This window comes from Cynocephalus volans, chromosome 2 (genome assembly GCF_027409185.1).
Source record: "Cynocephalus volans isolate mCynVol1 chromosome 2, mCynVol1.pri, whole genome shotgun sequence".
NCBI lineage: Eukaryota > Metazoa > Chordata > Mammalia > Dermoptera > Cynocephalidae > Cynocephalus > Cynocephalus volans.
The window spans coordinates 142012717-142034777 of NC_084461.1; the positions used below are offsets into that span (position 1 = coordinate 142012717).

Genomic DNA, 22061 nt, shown 5'->3' on the forward strand with positions numbered 1-22061 from the left:
TTCTCCAGACCTTTGCATCACTCTATCTCCTGCTTCAGGGCTCAGCTTAAATATTAATCTCTTCCTGGTACTGACCTGGGTCTTAAGAGAACCTTGGTGGGGAGGTGGGGGAGTTGGAAATAGTCTGTTCTTGATCTACATGGAGGTTACAAGGTATGCACATAAGAAAAAACTCATTGAGTTGTTTATTTAAGATTTATGCTCTTACTGTATGTAAGTAAACCTAAAAAGATGAAATCTAAAAAAAAAATTCATCCTCTTCTCTGTCTCCTGTTATTCCTATTTCTCTCAACCATGGCATGTTCATTTCCATCCTGACACAATAATTATATTACTTGTTTGTTTATTTCTAAATTTTATCCCCACTACAATGTAAGCCCCATGAGGTCAGGGACTCTGTGTCTCTTGTTCACTGCTGTATCTCCCAGAGTGTAGCACCACCCCTGTTACCCAGTAGATATCAAAAAATTAGTGAGCAAATGGATGGATGAATAAAAAAGCTTGGATTTAATGATGAGGGAAAAAAAAAAGAGGCAGAGGAGGTCAGCCTGAGGCTAGAAGATCCCGAGACCCCCAGCCCCCAGTGGAGAATTTAGAGGTCTCGCTCTATAAGCACAAGTCCAGAAGTTTGTTTCCTGCCCGGAGGCCCAAGACCGGCCTGTCTACACCTCATTGGGGTCATCCTGGTCGGCATAGATGAGGAAGCCTGTGAAGAGGCTATCGGTCCAGTAAGGGTCATAGAAGAGCCCATTTTGCTCTGAGTAGAAGATCTGTAGCCAGACCTCATCACCCTGCTTGAGAGCCAGGATGGTGGAGCCCGAGGCCACATCATGGTTGCCCGTGTTGGCGTCGAAGGTCCGGATGCGGTACTGGCCATTATGCACTAGGCCGATGGCCAGGTGCTTGTTGGCCAGCGTGATGTCATAGGTGAAATAGTAGATCCCTGGCACACCACAGACAAACTTGCCGCTGGATGCATTATAGTGACCACCCTCATTCATCAGAATCTTGTCAAACTTGATGGGCAGCCGCTCCCGTGGGTAGCTCTTGGTCACTGCCACTGAGAAGGCTGACTTGGCACGGCTGCTGCCACAGCTGCAGGGGCCTGGGAGGCCCGGCTCCCCCTTCTTGCCCTTGGGCCCCTTCTTGCCTGGTGTGCCATGCTTCCCGGGGGTGCCACTGACCCCCTTGGGGCCGCGAGGGCCAGCCCGCCCAATGGCCCCGGCTTTGCCCTTTGGTCCTGGCTTTCCCTGGTTACCTGTTCGGCCAGGTGGACCTGGAAGACAGAGCAGCTGGTGTTATGGAGGAGCCCTCAGAGGCCTAGGCAGAGGCTGTGGGCCTTGGCTTTCCATCCTTGGAGCGGCAGCCCTTGGATAATGGAAAGAACAAGAAGGCTTTGGAGTCACATAAAAATGGGTGCAAATCCTCATGGTATAACCTGGGGCACTTCTCCCACTCTTATCTGGAAAATGGGAATGGTGATGCTTACATTCCAGAATCATTGTGGACTGGGGCAAAAAGAATAACTTTTAACAATTCATACCCTTTCCTTTTCCTGCTGTCTAAGGAAGAGTCTAGTTTTTCTGCCAGATCAATCCTTCAATAGGCTGTGTTGGTAATGGGTTGAGAATAGAACTGGAAGAAGCCTTGTGACTTCAAAACATTGATCTTAGTAAGATCCCTGCCTATTGCACAAGAGCCCTGCCCACATGTACAAGGGTTTTATTGCAGCATTGATTATGAAAGCAAAAATAGGAACAACTAAATGCCTACCCAAAGAGAAATGATTGGAAAATTATGGTTCATCCATACAGTGGAATTCTACACAGAAATTTAAAAACTGAGGTAGATTTACATACACTACACAAATCCTTTTCTAAAATATACTATAAGGAGGAAACAGCAGGTGGCAGAACCTTTTTACGTTAAAAGGAAACCACAGTGCTAAATATTTCTATACCCATCTAAGTGCATAAAAGACTGCCTGGCCTACTGAAAACACTCACTAAATACTAACTGGGATATCCTGCAGAACACTTTTCCCCAGTAACGTTTTCCTGTGGAATGCCTCTTGGTTTTTAATACTCATATTTCAAAAAATGTACATTTCTCTCAATAACATTTTGGACCAATGATTATACAGGAGATATTTATATTTATGTGCCCTCAATTCAACATTTTAAACAAAACATATGGACACAGATTTGAGTTACATCTGAGTACAACTGTACAATTGGTACAACTGATAGCATGGCAGAATTAGGGGCAGATGTCTTGAAAAGCATGTGGAATGTCCATCAAAGGGCCTGTTTCTGAAGGCTGCTGGTGCTAACAAGCATCCTAGCATCATTGAGATACAGGCAACTGTACAATCATATGAACTGGATGATCAAAGAAGTAATGTTTTAGGCATTTTACATCCTAACAAGGTACTTTGTTTCTTATATGTACAGATGTAAGCATTTCATTGTGTTTTATAGTTTTCGGTTAACCTGTAATGCATTTAAATGTTTTCTATTTTAAATAATTGGGAAATAGATTTCCAAATAGCATTTGCTCACTGAACATCTAATTTGCTGGAAAAGATTGCTTATGTTAAGTGCCTGGCAATGCTTGGTATTATTATACACATGTAAATACATAGAAAAAGGCCAGGAAGAATATACACCTAATCAATTAATAGTGGTTACCTCTGAAGGATGAGGGGAGGACAAGAAGGGCTAGTAATTATGGAGCTTATCCACATTGTTTGTATTGTTTTATAGTTTGAATATATCACCATGAGACTGTACTTGTATATTACTTGTGTAATTAAAAGTAAACAAAAAGAATGGGGAAAAATAAAACTAAGAAAGGTCACAAAGCTGTTTCTTGAAAATAAACAAAAGGTGGGACGAGTTGAGAGAAGAGGAAGGGTAGAGATAGAATCATTTTGGACTGGAGTTTTTCGGGGGAATATAGATAAGAAAGCTTACCAGGAAGTTCTACCATGTATTATATGGTGTGCTTCCTTGATTACCTTTTTGGGATACTCCAGGAGAAGCTGACTTTACCTTTCAAGACAATTCTGGAGATGGATCTGTGTGTGTGGTGGTGGGAGGGTGGCTGGATGTTATCTGGTCCCTGGGTGACCCGGCTTTATCTGGGTTACACGTATCAGGACTCTCCATCTCTCACACTACTTATTTGGTCTGCTGGCTTAATTCCCAGCAGACACTCAAGGCATGGCAGGAGAGATGGCCTAATGCAGCCCCAAGCCTACATTCTCACAGCTCTTGATCAAGGGGAAAAAGTCAACAGCAGAGACTTTCCTACAGGATCCATAAGGCAAATCTCAGGGAAAACTCTAGCTGGCCCTGCTTGAAGCACATAAGCAGACAGGAATCTACCACTGTGGTCAGAGAATCAATACCATAACATCCAGTGCTTGGCACACTGTAAGACCTCAGGTCAAAGCTATTATCATTATTTGTACAGTTATTATCATTATTTGTACACTTCCTTCTGGGAAGGAAGTACATTTGGATGGTTAGTTTGGTGTGATAGGAAAAGGCCTGGATTTGGAGTCTGCTATCAGCCTATTAGATGAGCTCAGCAAGTCAATCAGGAGGTGACTAACATTTACTGTATGCTACTCGCAGACTGTTGCTTTGCCCATGATTTTATTTCCTCTTCATCACCACCCTGAGAGGTAGGTGCTATTATTTACCCCTATTTTAGAGTTGAGGAAACTGAGGTTTGGAGAGAGGTTAAATCATTTGCCAAAATTAGTGTCCAGGTTTGTTTCCAAAGTTCAAATTCTTGCAGTTATGACATGCTGTTCTCAACTCAATCACTCTGACTCAATTTCCTCATCAGCAACATGGGGATAATAAGAATACTTCCTTTATGGGATGGTATGATGGTCAGATGAGCAACACAGTCAAAAGTGCTTTGTCAATGTTAAAATGCCATACAAATAAAAACAATTATATTTCTCTACTGCTTAAAATGTATACTTGGAGATGCTGCTGACGCTGAAAAGTACTTGGTTTCTGGGGTGAAAGTTCAGAGATATAAGGAATGTCAAAGGGATTAGTCCAGAATATACATGTGACCAAGGAGAACCAGTCATCTTGAGATTTGCTCTGTGGATCAAGCCATGAGGATGTAGGTTTGGGTCCACCTACACTGCCATTTCAGAACTTCTAGCCTTTGTGAGGATAAATCCAACACACACAGAGAAGCAGAGCCCCAACAATGATATTTGAGCTCCTGGACCTAGCAATTCCCGAAGCTCAATTCTTGGACTTAACAGTTTCATGAGCCAATAAATTCCACTTGGGGCTATAAATTGGGTTACTGTCACTTGCAACCAAAAGAGTTCTGAATAATATTTCAGGAGACTTGCCCAAAGTCACTTAACAAATCAAAACTACAGCAGGGGCAGGAACACAGGACCCACTGTTCCTTTGAGAGTACACTGCTCTGTTTATAAAGAGAACTTAATTTGATCTATAATGAAAGGAATTAATACTAACTTTAGTAACTTCACAAACCCCCTCTGTGCGAGATGCTGTCTTGCCCAGGTGGGAACAGGAGGGGCAGGCGCTGGCCGCTTACCGTCCTCTCCGCTGTCTCCCCGGTCCCCGTCCTGGCCATCCTGGCCATCTTTGCCAGGAAAGCCCATTCTTCCCACCATTCCTGAGGGTCCTGGGGCCCCTGGGGGGCCGGGTGGGCCCTGGGGGCCAGGCAGGCTGCAGATGAGTTGAGGGGAGCCCTTCTGGGGGTCCCTGCGAGCGAAGGCGCCAAGCAGCGGGTCAGCAGCACAGGGGAGGGCACAGGCCAAGAGCACCCAGGGGATCATGGTGGTCACCTGTGGGAGGCAAGGGAGCTGTGGCAGGTGAGTGTGGCCACTGAGCTGACCTGGGGGCGGGTCAGAGGGATGCAGAGGAGGAAGAGGTGGTGGCTGGGATAGGCTCAATTGCACTTCTGTCTCTTGCCCTTTCCTGCATCATATACAAATAGCTGGATTGAGTGTCATCATATCTTGAGGATATATTTGGATGAGCTGGGTCATGTACCCAGAAAACACTTTGGAGGGGTCTTGGGGGTGAGGCACTCATCATCAGACCATCATCCTCTGGAGTGGCTGAAGCGGAGGAAGGACTTACGACCCAGGGACTGACGACTGGGAGGAGCTGTGGATGAAGAGAAATGATCCACGGTTCCATTCAAATATGTGACAGGAATTGAAAGTTACAAGGGCAGAAATACTTTGAACTGTAGGTGGTAATTTGCAACTAGCTGCATCTCATGGGGGACTCGGGGCTGTAGGCAAGAGAGGTGAGGATTCAGTTACTGAGTGAAGGTGAACCATCACCTGAGCAACACTAGTAGCCATGGCAACAGCTTCTCTTCCAAGTGCTTCCTGTGCATCAGACACGATGTGCTAAGAGTTTTCCATACACCACTTGATCCTCACAACACACTTATAGGATATACAGAGGTAAGAAAATGGAGGCTCTGAGAATTGAGCAATGTGTCTAAGTCATGCAATTAGCAGGTAGGCTGGGATTTGAACCAGGCCACCCAGATCCAGAGCCTATCCCCTCCTGCCCCAGGCTAGACTGTGTCCTTAAGGCTGATGGCAACAATAGCACTGTCTCACCAGAGATCAGTGTGTGATGCACTCAGACATTATCTATTCCCCACGCTGCACTGTGCAGATGCACAAACTGAGGCCCAGAGCAGAAATAAGCAACTTGCCAAAGATCCCTCAACATATTGGCCCTGTTGCTTTGCAATTAACAGCCTCTCTGCCAAGAATGAAAGCAGGAGGGGGAACACTCCAGTCATGACTTCCTGACACAGGGAAGAGCTCTAAAGTAGTAACTTGCTTTGTGACCTTAGGGAAGAACTTTCCCCTCTCAGAACCTCAGTTCCCCATCTGGACAATGAGGAGTTGGACTAGAGCAGTGGTTCCCAACCTTGAGTAGGCATGAGACTCACTTCCAGGGCTTATTAAAAAAAAAGACTGTTGGGCTCCCTCCCCAAAGTTTCTGATTCATTAGTTCTGGAGTGGGCTGGGTAACATGTATTTCTAATGTTCCCAAGAGATGCTGCTCATAGTGGTCTGGGGACCCCACTTTGAGAACCTCTAGACTAGATGGTCGCTAAGGTCTCTTAAAGCTCTGATGCTGAGCCTTTCAGCCTCCAATCTGCCTTCTCTTTCCAGATATGAAGCATTGTTGCCTTCACTTTTTTTGGCGGCTGGCCGTATGACTTCACTGTTTCCACACAGCCTTCAGCTACTTAATCAGAGCCTTCAAGCATTAGGGGGTGCCTCGACAGCTGTGGTGCTGGCAGCAGGGCAGGGACATTGCTCAGGCATTGGCCCTTGGAGTTCATATTTCCTTCCTGGGCCCTCAACTTCCCATCCCTTCAGACCCTGCTTTGCCCCTCACCCTTGGAGCCTATCCAAGCTTTTGGGCTGCCTCTGGCTGCTGCCCCTGGAAACAGGCTGAACTACCTCTCCTTCCGGCCCCCTCCAGGATCTTTAATCCCAGAAACAGATGAAGAGGACACAATACCAGGCATCTCCTACTGGGAAGAGGAGGGGAGGCCACAGCACAGTGCTGCCTGGGACTTAGGGGGCCTATTGTAGTCCTATCTCTGATGCTCACCAGCGGTGTGACTTTGGGCAAGCCACTTTCCTTTTCCAGACTTCAGAGAGCCTCTCTAGATAAATTTCATAGAGACATTTATCTAGAGAATTCATGATGCCACTGGCCAGGTAGAGATGATTTAGTCAGTATCAGATACTGCTTTAAATAACATTACATCAAATATTAACAAAGTTACAGTTGTCCCTCGGTATCCATGGGAGATTGGCTCCAGCTCCCACCCCTGCTCCCACCACTAGGGTACCACAATCTGCAGATGCTCAAGTCCCCAAATAAAATGGCCTTCCATATACACAGATGTGGAACCCTTGGAGACAGAGGGCCAACTGTACTTTCATTTTAATTTCTTCAATCCTGATTAAGCCAAGGAAAAGTCTCCATGTAGTGACAGTGTATCATTAATGTCTCTGCACCCCTTTCTAATATTCCTTTCTGTGAAAGAGCAAGCTCATTTGTAGCAGGGTATACTCACTATTTTTCTCTTTTTCCTCAGTAGATCACTTATTCAACAAGTATTTATTGAGTGTCTACCAAGTGCCAGGCATTGTTCTTTGAGAATACAGCAGTAAAGCATGAAGTCAAAAGTACCTCTTGGAATTTACGTTTTCAGGGGAAGAAAGACAATAAACATAAGTAAGTAAAATATTTAGTATGTAGATGTATGTAAAGAAGGAAAGGAAGGGGGATTGAAACCTTGAACAGGGAGTTTATGTTTTTCACTGGGAGCCAGCGATGACCTCACTGTGAAGGTGACCTGTGAGGAAAGACCTTTGCGTTGGTGGGAACTGTGCAGTGAAGGGGATGCTCTGCCCTGTGGAGGTGCGTGTTCCACCAGGAGTGCTTCCCAGGTCCCTGAGGAACTGCCCTTTGTGCTCCGAACTGCTCCTGACCTGAAGGCACAGGGTCACAGATGTGGAAGTCATACCACACATAGTGTGAGCCATTTTTCAAGAACCTTGGGCAGGCCCCACAGACATACACGGAGACTGTGGCAATCCACACACAGGAACATGGAGCCAGGGCCCTGAGACAAGGGGCAAGGAAGGCCTGTGTATAGAAAGAGGAGTAAGCAGAGGTACACATTAGCTTTGGGTGTCTAGTCCTCTGGAGAGGTGGCAAAAGAAGGACTTAGTGGGTGAGTATAAGAGGCTGTTAAAACCGGAATTGCCATCTGGGCACCAAGACACACGAGATGCTGCCTGCCAAACTGAGGGTCAGGCCAAAGTGCAGAAGTGACAAGGGAACAGTTTTAGAGACCATTCCATGATTCTTGGCACTCCTGTCAGATCAAGAATTTAAAAATGTGACCCATGTCATTGGGAGGGGGGAGTATAGACATGCGTCTGAGGCCTGGAGGAGAAAGCTAGAAGGTGAGAGACTGGCCAGACACTTAGATGGAAGGAGAAAGAGAGCCAGCACGCTGCTGCTCTGTGGGAAGGGGACTGGCTCCCTTCTCTCCCTCCCGTGGTAGATGGCAGGTGCAAGAAAGACATCCCACAGTAGGAGTTGGCCTGGGCTAAAGGGATCCTTATGGAAAGGGAGGTGCCCTAGTAATCATAACCATGCGTGGTGGATACCAGAAAACCAGAAGCTGAGGGAGAGGCCTGGACGTGCCATTGAAAGGAAAATGTGCACTGCTTGCTTCATGGGCATTATAGTTACAGGGCCCGATATGGGAACCCTAAAGAGCTGGCAAAAGTCCCCCACAAAAGAGGCTGCCAGACCCAGAGATGCAGAGCAGTCTATCCTGTCCCAGTCAAAAAACATGTAGGAACCCTCCTCCTGTCCCCTTACCCCTTCTCCCTTCAATCTGGAAAGAGGTGAGCTAAGAAAGGGAGTAGATGTCTCTGGCAGCTCACATACACCTTCGCTGGGGGAGCAGGAGGAAGTCTCACCTTGAATGCAGACTGAAGCAGGATTACCTAGGAGTGGAGAGGAGCGGGGAGCTCCCCTCACTGACTAAATTATAACAGGACATAATGGGGCAAAAATAAAGTTGTAGTCTTATTATATTTCTGGTGTCACTTGCTCAACATAGGTTGCACAAATAACAGTAGAGGCGGTAGGCAGATAAGGCAGTGTGGAAATGTTACATGAATGATAGGTGCTTCTGGAAAACTGTGACCTTGATACACCCAAGGCCCTACAAGTTGCTATCTCTTTTTCCTGTCTACTTGATGAGAGACTTGGAAGGCTGGTTGGCTTTCCTTGTAAGCAGCAGCACATCTGGGTCCCCCAGAATAGAAACTGAATTTTCAAAGGAGGATTGAAATCTTTTGGAAAGCTGCAATCTACAAACATCTTGCACTAAAGAGAGGAAAGAAGTGGGTGAGGGTGAGTCTTTGAGGCAGATGAGAATCCTGTGAACAGCTAGATGAAGACAGGCAGGAAAGAAGTGGCTGGATGAGAGAGAGAGAAAGAGACAGAGGGAAACCATCTGTCACAGTTTATGACTCCTCTCTCTCCACGCCCAGCCACTCATGCCACACAAGAGGGAGGAGGGGTTGCACTCCAGCTGCATTTGCCCTGAAAGAGGGGACTTCTCTCAGTGACAGCTGGCTCGAGGCACGCCCCAGTGCCTGGGTGTAGGAGGGGGGGCTCTGGGACACACAGGGAGGAGCCCGGAGATTCCTGCGGCCCCCAAAGAGTCCCAGCAGCCAGCTAGAACCAAGAACTGTTTTGGAAATACAGGGAGGGAGACTAGATTTTGATTCTAAACCTAGAGTGAAAGGAGAGTCTCCAGGGGACCTCTGAGAAAAACAAGTCTCCAAATAGCCCTGCTCCCGCCTGTGCCCCACCCTTATCCTACTCTCCACACCAGGGCAAGAACAGACCTGGGGGCAGTATGCTTAGAGGGGAGCCAAGGCCCCATGGAATCTAGACAAGTTAACTCTTCCAGGACCTTTTAAATAAAATTTAGAATCACAAGCTTGGTAATGGTCTCCAGGGATCCTCTAATTCAATTCCTTCAGTTACAGATAGGGAAACCGAGACAGAGGCAAGCTGACTTTATTATAAACCTGTGTTCCAGGCACTGTGTGAAGCTCTTTACCTGCATTGTTTTATTCAAAGTTACAATAAACCCTATGAAAGCAGAATATGTATTATAACATTTTTCAGAGGAAAAAACAGGGGCTCCAAGAAGTGCAGTGATTTAGCCAAAGTCATACAATCAGGGAGGAAAGGAGCAGCATCCAAACCTGTGTCTGAGTGTCTCTGAAGACTGTGCTTGGTCCACTCAACCTAGTTCCCTTCCCCTGTCATTTTTTCCCTGTTTTATATAAGAGGTCACTGAAACTCAGAGAGGCCAATTTGCTCATGTTTACACAACTAGTTAGTGGGAGAAGTTATATTTGAATTTGAATCTGGCTGCCCTGGTACCCAAATGCTTTCCATTATGTCAGCATTTCTTAGATTTTTCTTTCCAAATATCCCAAAATACAGAAGAAACCTTGAAGCATATGCCAAAGCCACACATAGCAATAGAGAAACGTCTTTTATATCTTGTATTTTATTTTACAATTTTACACACACACACTTTCTCTTTCTCTCCCTCCCTACCTCCCAATGACTTTGAAAATGTAAAATTGATGCTTTTCCTCTCAGGATTCTTGAGTAAATTGATGAGGAGGAAAACCTCCTGTCCTTTGAGAGGCCCATACCTGGCTTAGCTAAGGTGATAGGGGGTAGGGGGCAGCCTCCTGGGCCCTGACTCCCCACCACAAGCCCCTATGGATTGTTAATGGGGGCATTCCCAGGGACTGAGCCAAAAGGTCAGGGTGTTCAGGGTCATCAGCTCAGCCCTTGCATGGTCACTGCAACAGCCTCTTCTAGACTTGTTTCACCGCCACCCCCCCACTCCCACCCCATGCTGCAGTCAGAGGATTGTTTAAAAATCTAAATCAGCCACATCACTCCCTAAGACCCTCCAGTAGCTGCTGGCTACAAATAGCAAACATTGGAACTCCTGATGTGGCCCACAAGGCCTTAAATGACCTGGCCCCTGCCTTGGCCCCAACCTCAGCTCCTCCTCTCTCCTTTGACTCATCCTGTCCTGTCCAGCCACTGGGGCCTCCTTGGGGCCAAGCTCCATTCTGCCTCAAGGCACCAGCCCCTCTGCCTGTGACCTGGCATCTCTGCCCTCTTGGCTTGCAGGTTCTTTATCCATGTGTTTCAGCTTCAATGTCACTTCCTCCAGGCCTTCCCTGACATCCCTCTCAGGCTTCCCTCCCTTTTGATGCCAACTCGTTTCTTTCCTTGCCCTTACAACAACTTGCCGGAATTCACTGTGTTTGGTTGCCTCTCCCATGTGTCCCCCCATAAGAACAGGGGCCCCAGCTGACCACCTGACTTCAAACCTCCTCACACACAGCAGGTTGTTCAAGAAATATTTGCTTAAGTAATAAGTGTTTGCCCTCAAGAAAATCCACAGTGAAGAGAATATAAGGCAGTGGCCTAATACAAAAGGGCACTGAATCCCCCTGATTCAGATGAGTTCTCCTTCTTCCTTCAGTTTTTCTAATCCAAACCAGGTCTAATCCCTTCTTCCTTCTCACCTACTAGAGTAGGGGCTGGTTCTTTCTATCTCAACCCCTTGTGTCAGGAGGGTGGGCTTGCAGAATACATTACAGATAGTAGATGCTCCATAACTAGTTGTTCAATTGACCCCCCCCCCAAAAAGAAAAAGAATAAAGAAAAAAAGTATGCATTAGTCCTTCCTCATCTTTTAAAACTACCTTAGTTCCTAAATTGTCTTTTCTGGAGGTGGAAAGGAGCGGGTTGAATAGGGAAGGCTTCATTATAGTCTTCCTGCTGAAGGGGAAAAAATTGTTAGCTGATTAAATCCCAGAAATGGAATCATGAACTACTAAACTTGGATGAGTTCTTAGGTCTGGTTTGAATTAGCCCAGTCTCCGGGCTTCTCATCTCTCAATTAAGTAGCTAATGATTCATAAACATACACATTCTAGGAAAACCTTAGGAGCTAAAGTGCAGCAGCCTGAAGTCCACTGTCAGGGAAGAGCCTTCCTCTTGCTCTCTTTTGCCCCTGGCCCACAGGACATAGCCCTTGGTTCATTTCTAAGGGCCCTCTGCCCAGACTGTGATGTGAGAAGGGCCAGAAGTGTGGACATTGGTCTCTCATGGATTCTTCCTGAATGTGGTCTGTCAGTAGAAACTCCAGGAACACTTGTCTGGGCCTTGAGCAATGCTGCTAAGCCTGGGTGCCAAACAATCTCCCCCCAGAGACTGGAAGATATAAATTATGCTCAAATAAATTTGACCTGTTGGTTATTAGGTTATGACACACTGACAGGTAGCGGTGGCGTTTAACTCAATGGTTAAAAGCCATGAAAAACCCAGCCACTTGGTTTCCTCAGCTATCCAGTGGAAGTGTGAGGAATGGGATAATGCATCTGAAGCTTATAGCTCAGTGTTTGACACCGTAAATGCTCCACAGTTGGAGAGAACTCTGCCTAAAATGCCCCCTACTCCTAACCTTCTCCTCAGAAGCCCTCAGCCGCCTGCCTCATCCCTCAAGTCTCAGATCTAATGTCTCAGAGGCCTGCCCTGATCACATGATCTAAAGCATCCTGCCCACCCAGCTCATGCTCTTATACCACCCTGTTCTTCTTTTGTCAGCCCAATTTGTGATTATGTATTTGTTTCTTGACTTGTTAACTGTCTTCCTCCAGGAATGGAAGGTCCAGGAAAGTGGGGGCCTTGCCGTTGCTCTCTGTTGCATCACCAGAATCTAGCATGGTGCCTGCATACAGTAAGCATTCAACACATAATTATTAAAAAGTCTTGAATGAAATGGTCACTCTTATAATTAATACTACCAGGATCACAAGGATTTCGGTAAATGTGTGGATGACAAAGCCAGACTTGGCTACTAAGGAAAGCCCAGTGTGATGATTGGTCTTTGAATCAGAAGACCCAGGTCTCAGTCCTAGTTTTGTAACTTACTAGTCATGTGACTTGAAAAATCATTTCATTTTATCTGGGCCTCCATTTCCTCACTCATAAAATGGATATAACACTTGCCCCTCTGTCTTACACGGTTGTTCTGAGAATCAAATAAGATAAGGGATGTGAAAGCAAAACATAATTCAGAAGTGGAAACATTGTTTAAAATTGTCACTGCCACCAACTGCAGTTGAACTAAGGGACTGCAGTCCTGAGCTCCCGCTAGGAAGCCCTGGGGTGTTTCAGGGGGAGGCCTAGTCCTGGGTAGAGGAGGACACTTGAATCTGACCCAGCAGGGCAGTTCTCCCTGTTTGGAGTTAAAACGGATGAGGCTGGTGCATGGAATGTGACAGAGCTTGCTTGCAGATGAAGCTCACTAAAAATCTACTTTGGTTGGAGTGAGAATTCTATAATGAAAAATCCCCACACCCTCCCCGAATTCCAGGAAGCAAATTGGAAACAGCCTTCTCCAGCTTCTCTGAAAAGCAGAAGAGATCCATTGGAGGAGAGAGGAGCTGGCTGCAGTTCCTTACATAGTGCTGGAGAAATGTCCCTTTTGTGGGATCTCAAGATCAATGCCCATTGGAAACTCTCCAGCTTGAAAAGTCTAAATATATAGCATTAAAAGTCATGGGGCCGACTTGCTAGGAAGCCCCAGAAAATATCTGATCTGCTTCCCCTCATTTCTCTTCCCCCATTTCTGGCTCAGCCTAGAAAAAGCCGTCCAAGGACAAATCATGACCTCACGAGGTCTCAGAAGCCAGGATCTCGCGGGCCTTGTCTCAGCAAACATTCCTGAAAGCACAAAGGAAGTCAGCTTGGATATTAGAACTACAGAATTCTATCTTCTGATATTTATACCCCAAGCTCTTACAAATCAACAAACATGGTGTATAATGTGGTGGGCAGTGCAGCCCACCCCTCTGGGACCTGGGCTGAGCCCTAGCTGCCTCCTCTGCACAAGGAGGGCAGCAGTCAGGCTCTGGGGCAGCTGAAGACAAAGCCATCAACCTTCACACCTGCCTATGGCTGTTTTCCAGCCATGTGGAGACCAAGTACTGAAGTGACAGAGAAGAATGCAACTGCTGTATGAGACGTGAGAAGAAGGGAAGGAGGCCTGAGGGTGTTCAGACTCCCGCATCCAGCGTCTCCTGAGGGCCAGCCTCCACGTGGCAGACCAGAGTAGTGGCAGAACGTGTTTAAGCCCAACAGGAAAATCATACCAGACACATGTCATTTTACATGATCTCACTGCCATATCAAAAAGGTAAAAAGAAGCAGGTGAAATTAATTTTATTTATGTTATTTAGCCCAATTTATTCCAAATACCATCATTTCAATATGTAACCAATGTAAAAATTATTGAGACACTTTACATTCTTTAATTAGTACTAAGTCTGTGCTACCCAGTGATGTATTTCACACTTGCAGTACATCTCAGTCAAGACTGGCCATAATTCAAGTGCACAGTAGGACCTTTTACAAGTTTCCTCCCTCAGCCGCCTCCTCCCCAAAATGGGGGTGATAAAAATAGAACCTACCTTAGAAGGTTGTTATGAGATTTAATGTTCCTAGGATAAGGCCTGTCACATGTCAAGAGGTATAAAAGCATTATCTACTATAATTTTATTTCTTGGCTTTCTGAAAATCAAACAAGATAACAGATGTTGAGAGTCAAATGTGATACAAAAGTGAAGACTTTGGTTAAATTATAATTGTCACCAACTGCAGTTGAACTAACAAGAAACAGTCCGGACGTCTCACCATGAGTCTTGTAGCATTTCCTCTGTGTTTTCTAATAAATTCCTATTTTCACTTAAGTTAGTTAGAGTTGTGTTTTCATCAGTTGCTACCAAAAGAGCATCCTGGGGAGGCTGACCTTTCCTCCTGCCCTACTGTTTCTGTTCTGAGGGAAGGACATGGGTGCTGCCTTGGACCAATATCTCTGAGCCACCTGGCATGTATGTTCATGCTCCATAATATAGACATAAGCAAATCAGTGGGATAGTGCCCACCTCATCAAGCAACATGGGCCAAAAAGGATATCATGTGTGTATGTGCTTGGTACCAGGGCTTGGCACATGGATACCCCCAAAATAATGTCACTTATATTATTATCTCTGAGGCCAGACACTGGGAATGTGGAGGTGAACAGATATGCTTGCTGCTCCCACAGGGCACTCTGTGAGCCTTATCACTATCTCGGAGCACAATAACTATCTGGTTATACTGAGGGTCCAGCCTGGCACACTTGTGTGACTGGACAGAAAGCAAGCCTCACCCCTTTTCCTTTATAACATGCTCCCCAAGGAGCATCCAGGACCAGGAAAGTAGCAGGAGAAGAAAATTTGGGGGTGAAATGATCCCTTGGAATGGTATAGAAGGGACCATACTTGAAGATCCAGGAAGTGAGGGATAGGAATAAATTCTGAACTTTGAAGGAGTAGGAGAGAAAAGGCTCAGTTTTCCTTGACTTCTCTGGGTAAGCCCAAGGGCTTCCATGGATTCACTTCTGGTTGGGCCCTGCTGGGCATTTGGAGTAACCCTAAAGATCTAATACAGATCTCACCTTAGAGAAATAGAGCTGGTCTGGTGGTTCAGAGATGGTTAAGAGTCATTTTCTAGCTATTTGGTCACGGGCAAGTTATTTAACCTCTCTGGACCTCAGTTTCCTTGTCTGTAAAATGGGAAAAAATACTGTATGACCTTATTTGAATCATTTGAATTTGAAATATGATGTAAAAATATTTATTGTTTTACTTTATGTGTGAAATCTGAAATAACCCCAAATTGCCAAATTAAAAGTTTGTCAAGAACCTTGAAAAGCAGTGTGATTGTAAATGTAAACTGTGTTTATGCTATCGCATAACATAACAGTACTATTCTAACAGGTAATCAGAAATACCTGTCATTTTTCAGGTGATTTTTGAATTACACCAGTTTTGAATTATTTGAGGTTTTCAGGAATGTTTCCCTTGAGTGATTTGCTTGCATCTCCCTTACAGAGTTACTGTGAATATTAAATGAGATAATGCAGCAAACAGCCCACAGTAAACACTCAAGTAACAGTAGTGTTATTCTGATATAACAATCATTTGTGAGAACAAAGAGAGAGATGATACAATGAAAGAAGGTTGCTCCACACATGTGGATAAACAAGCAGACCTGGGTCTGCTGTTTCCTCATCTGTAAAATGGTGATAACATTAAGCCTGTGAGGAGTTGAACAATTGTGAGCTTTGGCATAAATGGTGATGAAGACAGTTACAACAGCTTATGATATTTTATAGCACAGCATTAATGCAAATGTGCAGGATTTCTATAGGTGTACCCTACTTTAAACAAGGTTGTATAATTAGAGCTTAGTCATTCAATGATGAGCTCTTTGTTAAGATTCTAATGTGCAAGAAATGGCTGAGAGGGACTAGAAAGCTATAGAACACAGCCCTGCCACTGAGGAAATTAGTCTAGACAAGAGGTGATCAACTGGTTTATCAATGGCCTTATGCAGACCACAAATTACACTGTGCTTTTTGTTTTTGTTTTTTAATTTGAAATTGTTGCCAGTACAAAACTTGGGAGATTTTATGTTAAGATCAAAATTTCCAGCTGGGACCTGGAAGATCTGGCAAGGCTGAGCCTGCATTCTGGCAGGTCACCAATTGGCTGCCCCTTAAGACAGAGTGTTATGTGTTGAATTGTGTCTTCTCAAAATTCATATGTTGAACTTTTAACCCCCAGAATGGGATTGTATTTGGAGACAGAACCTTTACAAAGGTAATTAAGGTAAAATGAGTCATTTGGGTAGGCCCTAATCCAATATGACCGGTGTCCTTATAAGAAGAGGAGATTAGGACACAGACACACACAGAGGAACAACCATGTGAAGACACAGCAAGAAGATGGCAATCTACAAGCCAAAGACAGAGGCCTTAGAAGAAACCTCAACATCACTCAGCATTTGAGAAATGCAAATGAAAACCACACTGAGATACCATCTCACCCCAGTTAGGATGGCTAATATCCAAGACTGTGAATGATAAATGCTGGCAAGGTTGCGGAGACAAAGGAACTCTCATACATTGTTGGTGGGACTGCAAAATGGTGCAGCCTCTATGGAAAACAGTATGGAGTTTCCTCAAACAATTGCAGATAGATCTACCATATGACCCAGCTATCCCACTGCTGGGAATATACCCAGAGGAATGGAAATCATCAAGTCGAAGGTATACCTGTTCTCCAATGTTCATTGCAGCACTATTTACAATAGCTAAGAGTTGGAACCAGCCCAAATGTCCATCATCAGATGAGTGGATACGGAAAATGTGGTATATCTACACAACAGAATACCACTCTGCTATAAAAAAGAATGAAATGCTGCCATTTGTAACAACATGGATGGACCGAGAGAGAATTATATTAAGTGAAACAAGTCAGGCACAGAAAGAGAAATATTGCATGTTCTCACTTATTTATGGGAGCTAAAAATAAATAAATAAATATACAAATAAACTGGGAGGGAGGGAAGAAGACACAACAATTACAATTCCTTGAAGTTGATAACAAATCCCTTAAAGGGATTCCTTGACAAGTGAACAGATATGAGGTTGTTGGGAGGGAGGGCAGAGAGGGAGGAAGGAGGGATGTTTTGGTAATGGGCCACAATAATCAACCACATTGTATATTGACAAAATAAAATAAAATTTAAAAATAAATAAACAAATAAATAAAATTTTGATTGCCAAAAAAAAAAAAAAAAAAAAGAAACCAAACCTGCCAACACTTTGATCATGGAATTCCACCTCCAGAATTGTGAAAAATAAATGTCTGTTGCTTCAACCCCCAGTCTGTGGTATTTGTTAAGGTGGCCCAAGCTGACTAAGACACAGGGTCTGCATCCTTCAGTGTCCACAGTCTTCACTACTCCCAAAAGCCATGCATCCCATTCATGTATATATTGTGCACAGTCTCTGTTAGCATCTGAGTTTGGAAGAGTAATGATCCACCATGCATGTCGTGTGTTCTCATTTCAAAGCTTTGATGTTCCTATCTCCTTTAATTCTCCCCACAGTTCTAAGAGTCTGTTAATGTCATCTCCACTTGGCAGAAGAGACAACAGAGCCCAGAAAACTGAAAAATCATTTTTTCCTAGGTTAAAGCTGTGATGGAACCCTGCGGGCCCAGAGCTCATGTCCCTCTGCCATGGCCCTTCTTCTAACAGGGGAGTTACTAACAGGGCAGTGATATGTGTGTGCGTGTGTATGTGTGTTACAGAAATAAGCCATTTACTGAAGTGAGCAAGTTCAGTATTATTTGCTTGAAAAAATACTGGCGTAGAATTCCTTTCAAAAGTAAACCTAGAGTAGAACTTGATTAACAGAAATCTGATTTATGCAGGAGTTCATCACATGAAGGCAAAGTAAGGTTGGCAGGCCTTTGATCTGGAGGAAGGAGTGTGGGGAGCTCTTAGTGGGGAGAGGAACTGTGTTACCCCACAATGAACACCATCGGGAGTAGAGAGAATCAGCGACTGAGACTAGGACAGAATGACCAATCAGCAGGGTCAGGATGAGAGAAGAAGTAGCAAGGTAGGAAAGAATGGGGAGATTTAGGGAGAAAGAAGTCACTTCTCAGGGAACTTGCTGAATATGATGGAGACAGAGTAGTTCAAAGATGATCTCAGATTTATGGTGAAAAAAATCTCAATCCATCCATACAATGACACACTATGACACCATTATAAGAACAAAGTAGGTCTGTATATGCAGATATGTAAACATGGGTGATATACACTGAGTTAAAAAAGGACAGGCACATAAACATACAGAGAAGTATATATCCATGTGTATGGGAAATTTATGAAAGGACATGAAATCTTGTTAAAGGGCTTACTCTAAGAATTGGGAAGAGGTATACAGGCTTTTACTCTTCACTATCCACCTTTTTGAACTGACTAAATTTCTTACGATGAGCATCATTAATTGTATAACATTTAAAACAAAAGGTAACCCTAAGGTTTAAGGCTTGGAAGACTGCCAAGGGTGGTGAGCCTGCTAGAAGACGGGGAGAAGTCAGATATTTGGGAAGAAAGATATGTTTCTAACACATCTCCGCAGTGCCCTTGATGTATTAGAATGAAGGGCACCAGTGATGTTCTGAAAGTGTGGAGGGTCCAAGGAGCTGGCAGTTGAAAGCAGGAGCAATGGATATAATTACCAGATAACATAATAAATTAGAGCAGAATGGCAGAATGGTGCAGAAGGGAGGGCAGAAATGGGGAGATGAGAAGACTGACTTTTAACAATGCTAACTAAGCATCAGCCTTGGGTTAATCTATACAGGACTTGTCATTGCTATTGCTGCTGGTTCACCGTGGCAGAAACATGGGGTGTCTGGGAAATGGCCAGCCTAAGGAAGGGATCCTTGAAGGGTTCCAAGTAGGATAGTTCTGTAGTCAAAGAGCAGAGGAGGGTCACACTGAAGTTTGCAAAGGACTCAGTGTTAGGGAAGAGATCTGGGCTGGAGACCACTAGCGGCCGGCCGTTGCAATAGTTCAGCTGGAGAGATAAGGTCCTGGAATGGGGGCAGTGGCAGTGGGGATGGAGAATAAGAACAAAGCACATTAAGAAGAGGTTTGGCAACAGGCAGTTCGGTGGAGGAGGGAAAATAAAGAGTAGTGAAGAGTTGGGAGTAAATCTGTGCTCCTTGTTTGTTATCTTTTGAGCTGTTTGCCCATCTGCATAATATACTTAATTAAAGCAAGTTGTGAAGAGTAAATGAGATAATGCACTCAGTAAATATTAATATGATTGTACTGGACTCAGAAGGGTTCAAATGTCTTTTACCATCAGTTACTAGCTGTGCAACCCTGAGCAAATCGTTAATGTCCCTGAGCCTGGTTCCTCTTTTCTAGACTGGGGGATTACCTGTTGTCATGAAAACGAAAGAGCGCAAGTCAAGAGCTGGCAGGGCTCGGCACAACGTAAGCGCGCAATAAATGGTAGAGCGCTTACTGCCATTACAAGTAAACCACTGAGCACAGAGCCGGACACACAGTAAGCACTCAGGAAATGTTAATTCATGTTATAATTCATAAGGCAGAGTTCGAGAGCGAGGAACGCGGGGGCAGCTCGGCCCCGCAGCTAGGGGAAGATCGTAGTACCCTCCGCCTTCCGCATCCCGCGCCCCCCACCCCGGCACCTCCTATCCTCCCGTACCCGCTCGCCCGCCAGCACTTTTGCAGGACACTCACCCTCGCTGCAGCCGGCCAAGGGCCACGTCCAGGGCGTCCGGAGCGAGGAAGCTCTCGGTAGTGCTCCGCGTTCCTGCCTCCCCGGCAGCTGCGGCCCGGCGCCGGCCCCAGGCATAGTTTTCCCATCCCGTCATGGGCGGGAGCGCCTTCCTCCCGGTCACGTGGGCTGGACCGCAGCGCGGCGCTGTTTTCCGCATCGGATTGGAATAAAGTTCCAGCGCTGGTGACAACTTGTGTGTGTCGATGCGTCTGTGTGTGCGTGGTGCTTGTCAGAGTATTTGAAGGATTCGTGCATGAGAGTGCTTGTTACCCTTGCGTTTGCAAGGGTGTGGGTACGTATACATGTGTCTCAAAAGACCTATGTGCGCACACTTGAGTGTTCTCACTGAGGATCAGAGAGTGCGTGTGGGCCCGACAGCTTATAACAAGATTGCATTTGCCTGTGTACTGAACGTACATGTACTTGATGGTGATTATGAGTCGTATATACACAAGTTAGTTGTGTGTCTGTATAAGTGTATGCGTTCAAACGTGAATCAGGGCCCATGTATGTACACATGCATGCATATGTTGAAGATTGAAGCTTGAGGTGTAACTGGAGTGTACTTCATTTGCTGGGTATACACGAGAGTAGCTAGATATCTGTGTATTGGGTGCATGTTTAAATGTGTGTATGAGTGTGCATAAACACATTGGTGTATATGTGCATAACATCTGTGTAGCACCTATAAGTGTGCAGTTTGTCATTCTGTCTGTTTTGATATGTAGGCATGCTTTGGTGTGGATTTTATCCAGATGTGAGTGTGCACACACATACTAGTGTAGACAGGTGCCTCTGTGTCCCAGCCCTCAGCTCTCTCCTCCCCAGAAGGTCAGGCTTTGCTGATCTCACTAATTCTCTGGTTCAGACTCAAGTCATTAAGAAAGCTATGGGACTGCTGGAGGGCCTCAGCTCTCGGGGCAGGTAGAGCAAGCAGACACTGGAGGAAAGAAAAATCAGTGAAGGCTTGGCTTTTGCTTCTCCCTGTTCATTCCACTGCTTTCTTCCACTAGCTACCAGTATTTCACTTGGCTGCCATCTCATCTGGTTAACAGCTGGTATGTGACACAAGGTTTACAGTCAGAATTTTAATGCAGATATGCATTTGAATTCTAATGCTGTTTCCACTGCCTTAGCAAAGTCAGTTAACTTCGTAGTTGGTGTTTTATTTTCTGAAAAGTGGGTAGAAAAATAATTACATTACCTGTACTGTCTTCTCCTCCAAAGTTAGGACACTCACCCATAAAGGTGTTTGGTAAGCCACCAAACTATGTAGAGAATTATTTACTAATATTACATAAATATAATTGTAAGATGAAAGTTAATGGGCTCAAGAAACATTCATTCAACAAATATTTAATAAGCATCTATTATGTGTCAGTCCCTAAGCTAGGTGCTGGGGATACAGAGGGAAACCAAACAGGCTTGGTAACTGCCCTCATGGAACTTAGAGTCTAGTGGGGATGACACAAGTGGTACAAGTGTAATGAGTATTAAAACGAGAAAAGAGAAAAACTTTGAGTATAAAACTGGGTGGTCAGGGAAAGGCCTGGGAAGGTGATGTTTCAGGTGAGCCCTGATGTGAGCTCTAAACATGAATGAAAAATAACATGTGAAGTAGACTTTCAAGTGTTGATACACAGATGGCTGGAAAGGAGATCTCCATCTACCACCCCTTCTGGGTACCTTGGTTTGTTCCCAAGATGTGTCAGAATGGAAAAGATGACGAAACCCTACTTACAATGCCTAGATGCCATTCAGAGTCTGAAGGGCTCAGGAAAGCCCCCTCCTAGGGTAGAGAAGGAATCTCTGTGTGTTACCCATGTGGCTCCACTGTGACAGAGGTTGATATCACTGGCATGCTCTTGTCGGTAAGGAAATGGTTAATGAAAAGTATAGAAAAAGGCAGTGGTGCAATCCTTGGCACCTGGGAAGCATTTAATAAACATTTACTGACTGAATGGGGGCAGATGTTTTTCCAGCTATTGAAGGAAACCTGGAACCTACGTCTCCTGAAGCCTAGCAGAGTCCTTGAGGCCTTGTCCTATGGGTTCTTACAGTGATAATGGCTTCACATAGCAGGCAATCCAAAATACTTGTTAAATGGCAGTTCCAAAAGCTGCAGGAACTGCCTCAAG

General features: G+C 45.0%; 1 protein-coding gene across 1 annotated transcript; it reads right to left on the reverse strand.

Moving 5' to 3' along the window:
* Nucleotides 1–658: 658 nt before the first annotated feature.
* C1QTNF2 (C1q and TNF related 2) lies at nucleotides 659–19959 on the reverse strand. Its single transcript, XM_063087857.1, has 3 exons — nucleotides 19884–19959; nucleotides 4603–4855; nucleotides 659–1276 (listed from the first exon to the last, which is right to left on the reverse strand). Exons 2-3 carry the CDS (start codon nucleotides 4844–4846, stop codon nucleotides 663–665), a joined length of 858 nt encoding a protein of 285 aa, XP_062943927.1. The 5' UTR covers nucleotides 4847–4855; nucleotides 19884–19959; the 3' UTR covers nucleotides 659–662.
* Nucleotides 19960–22061: the final 2102 nt, after the last annotated feature.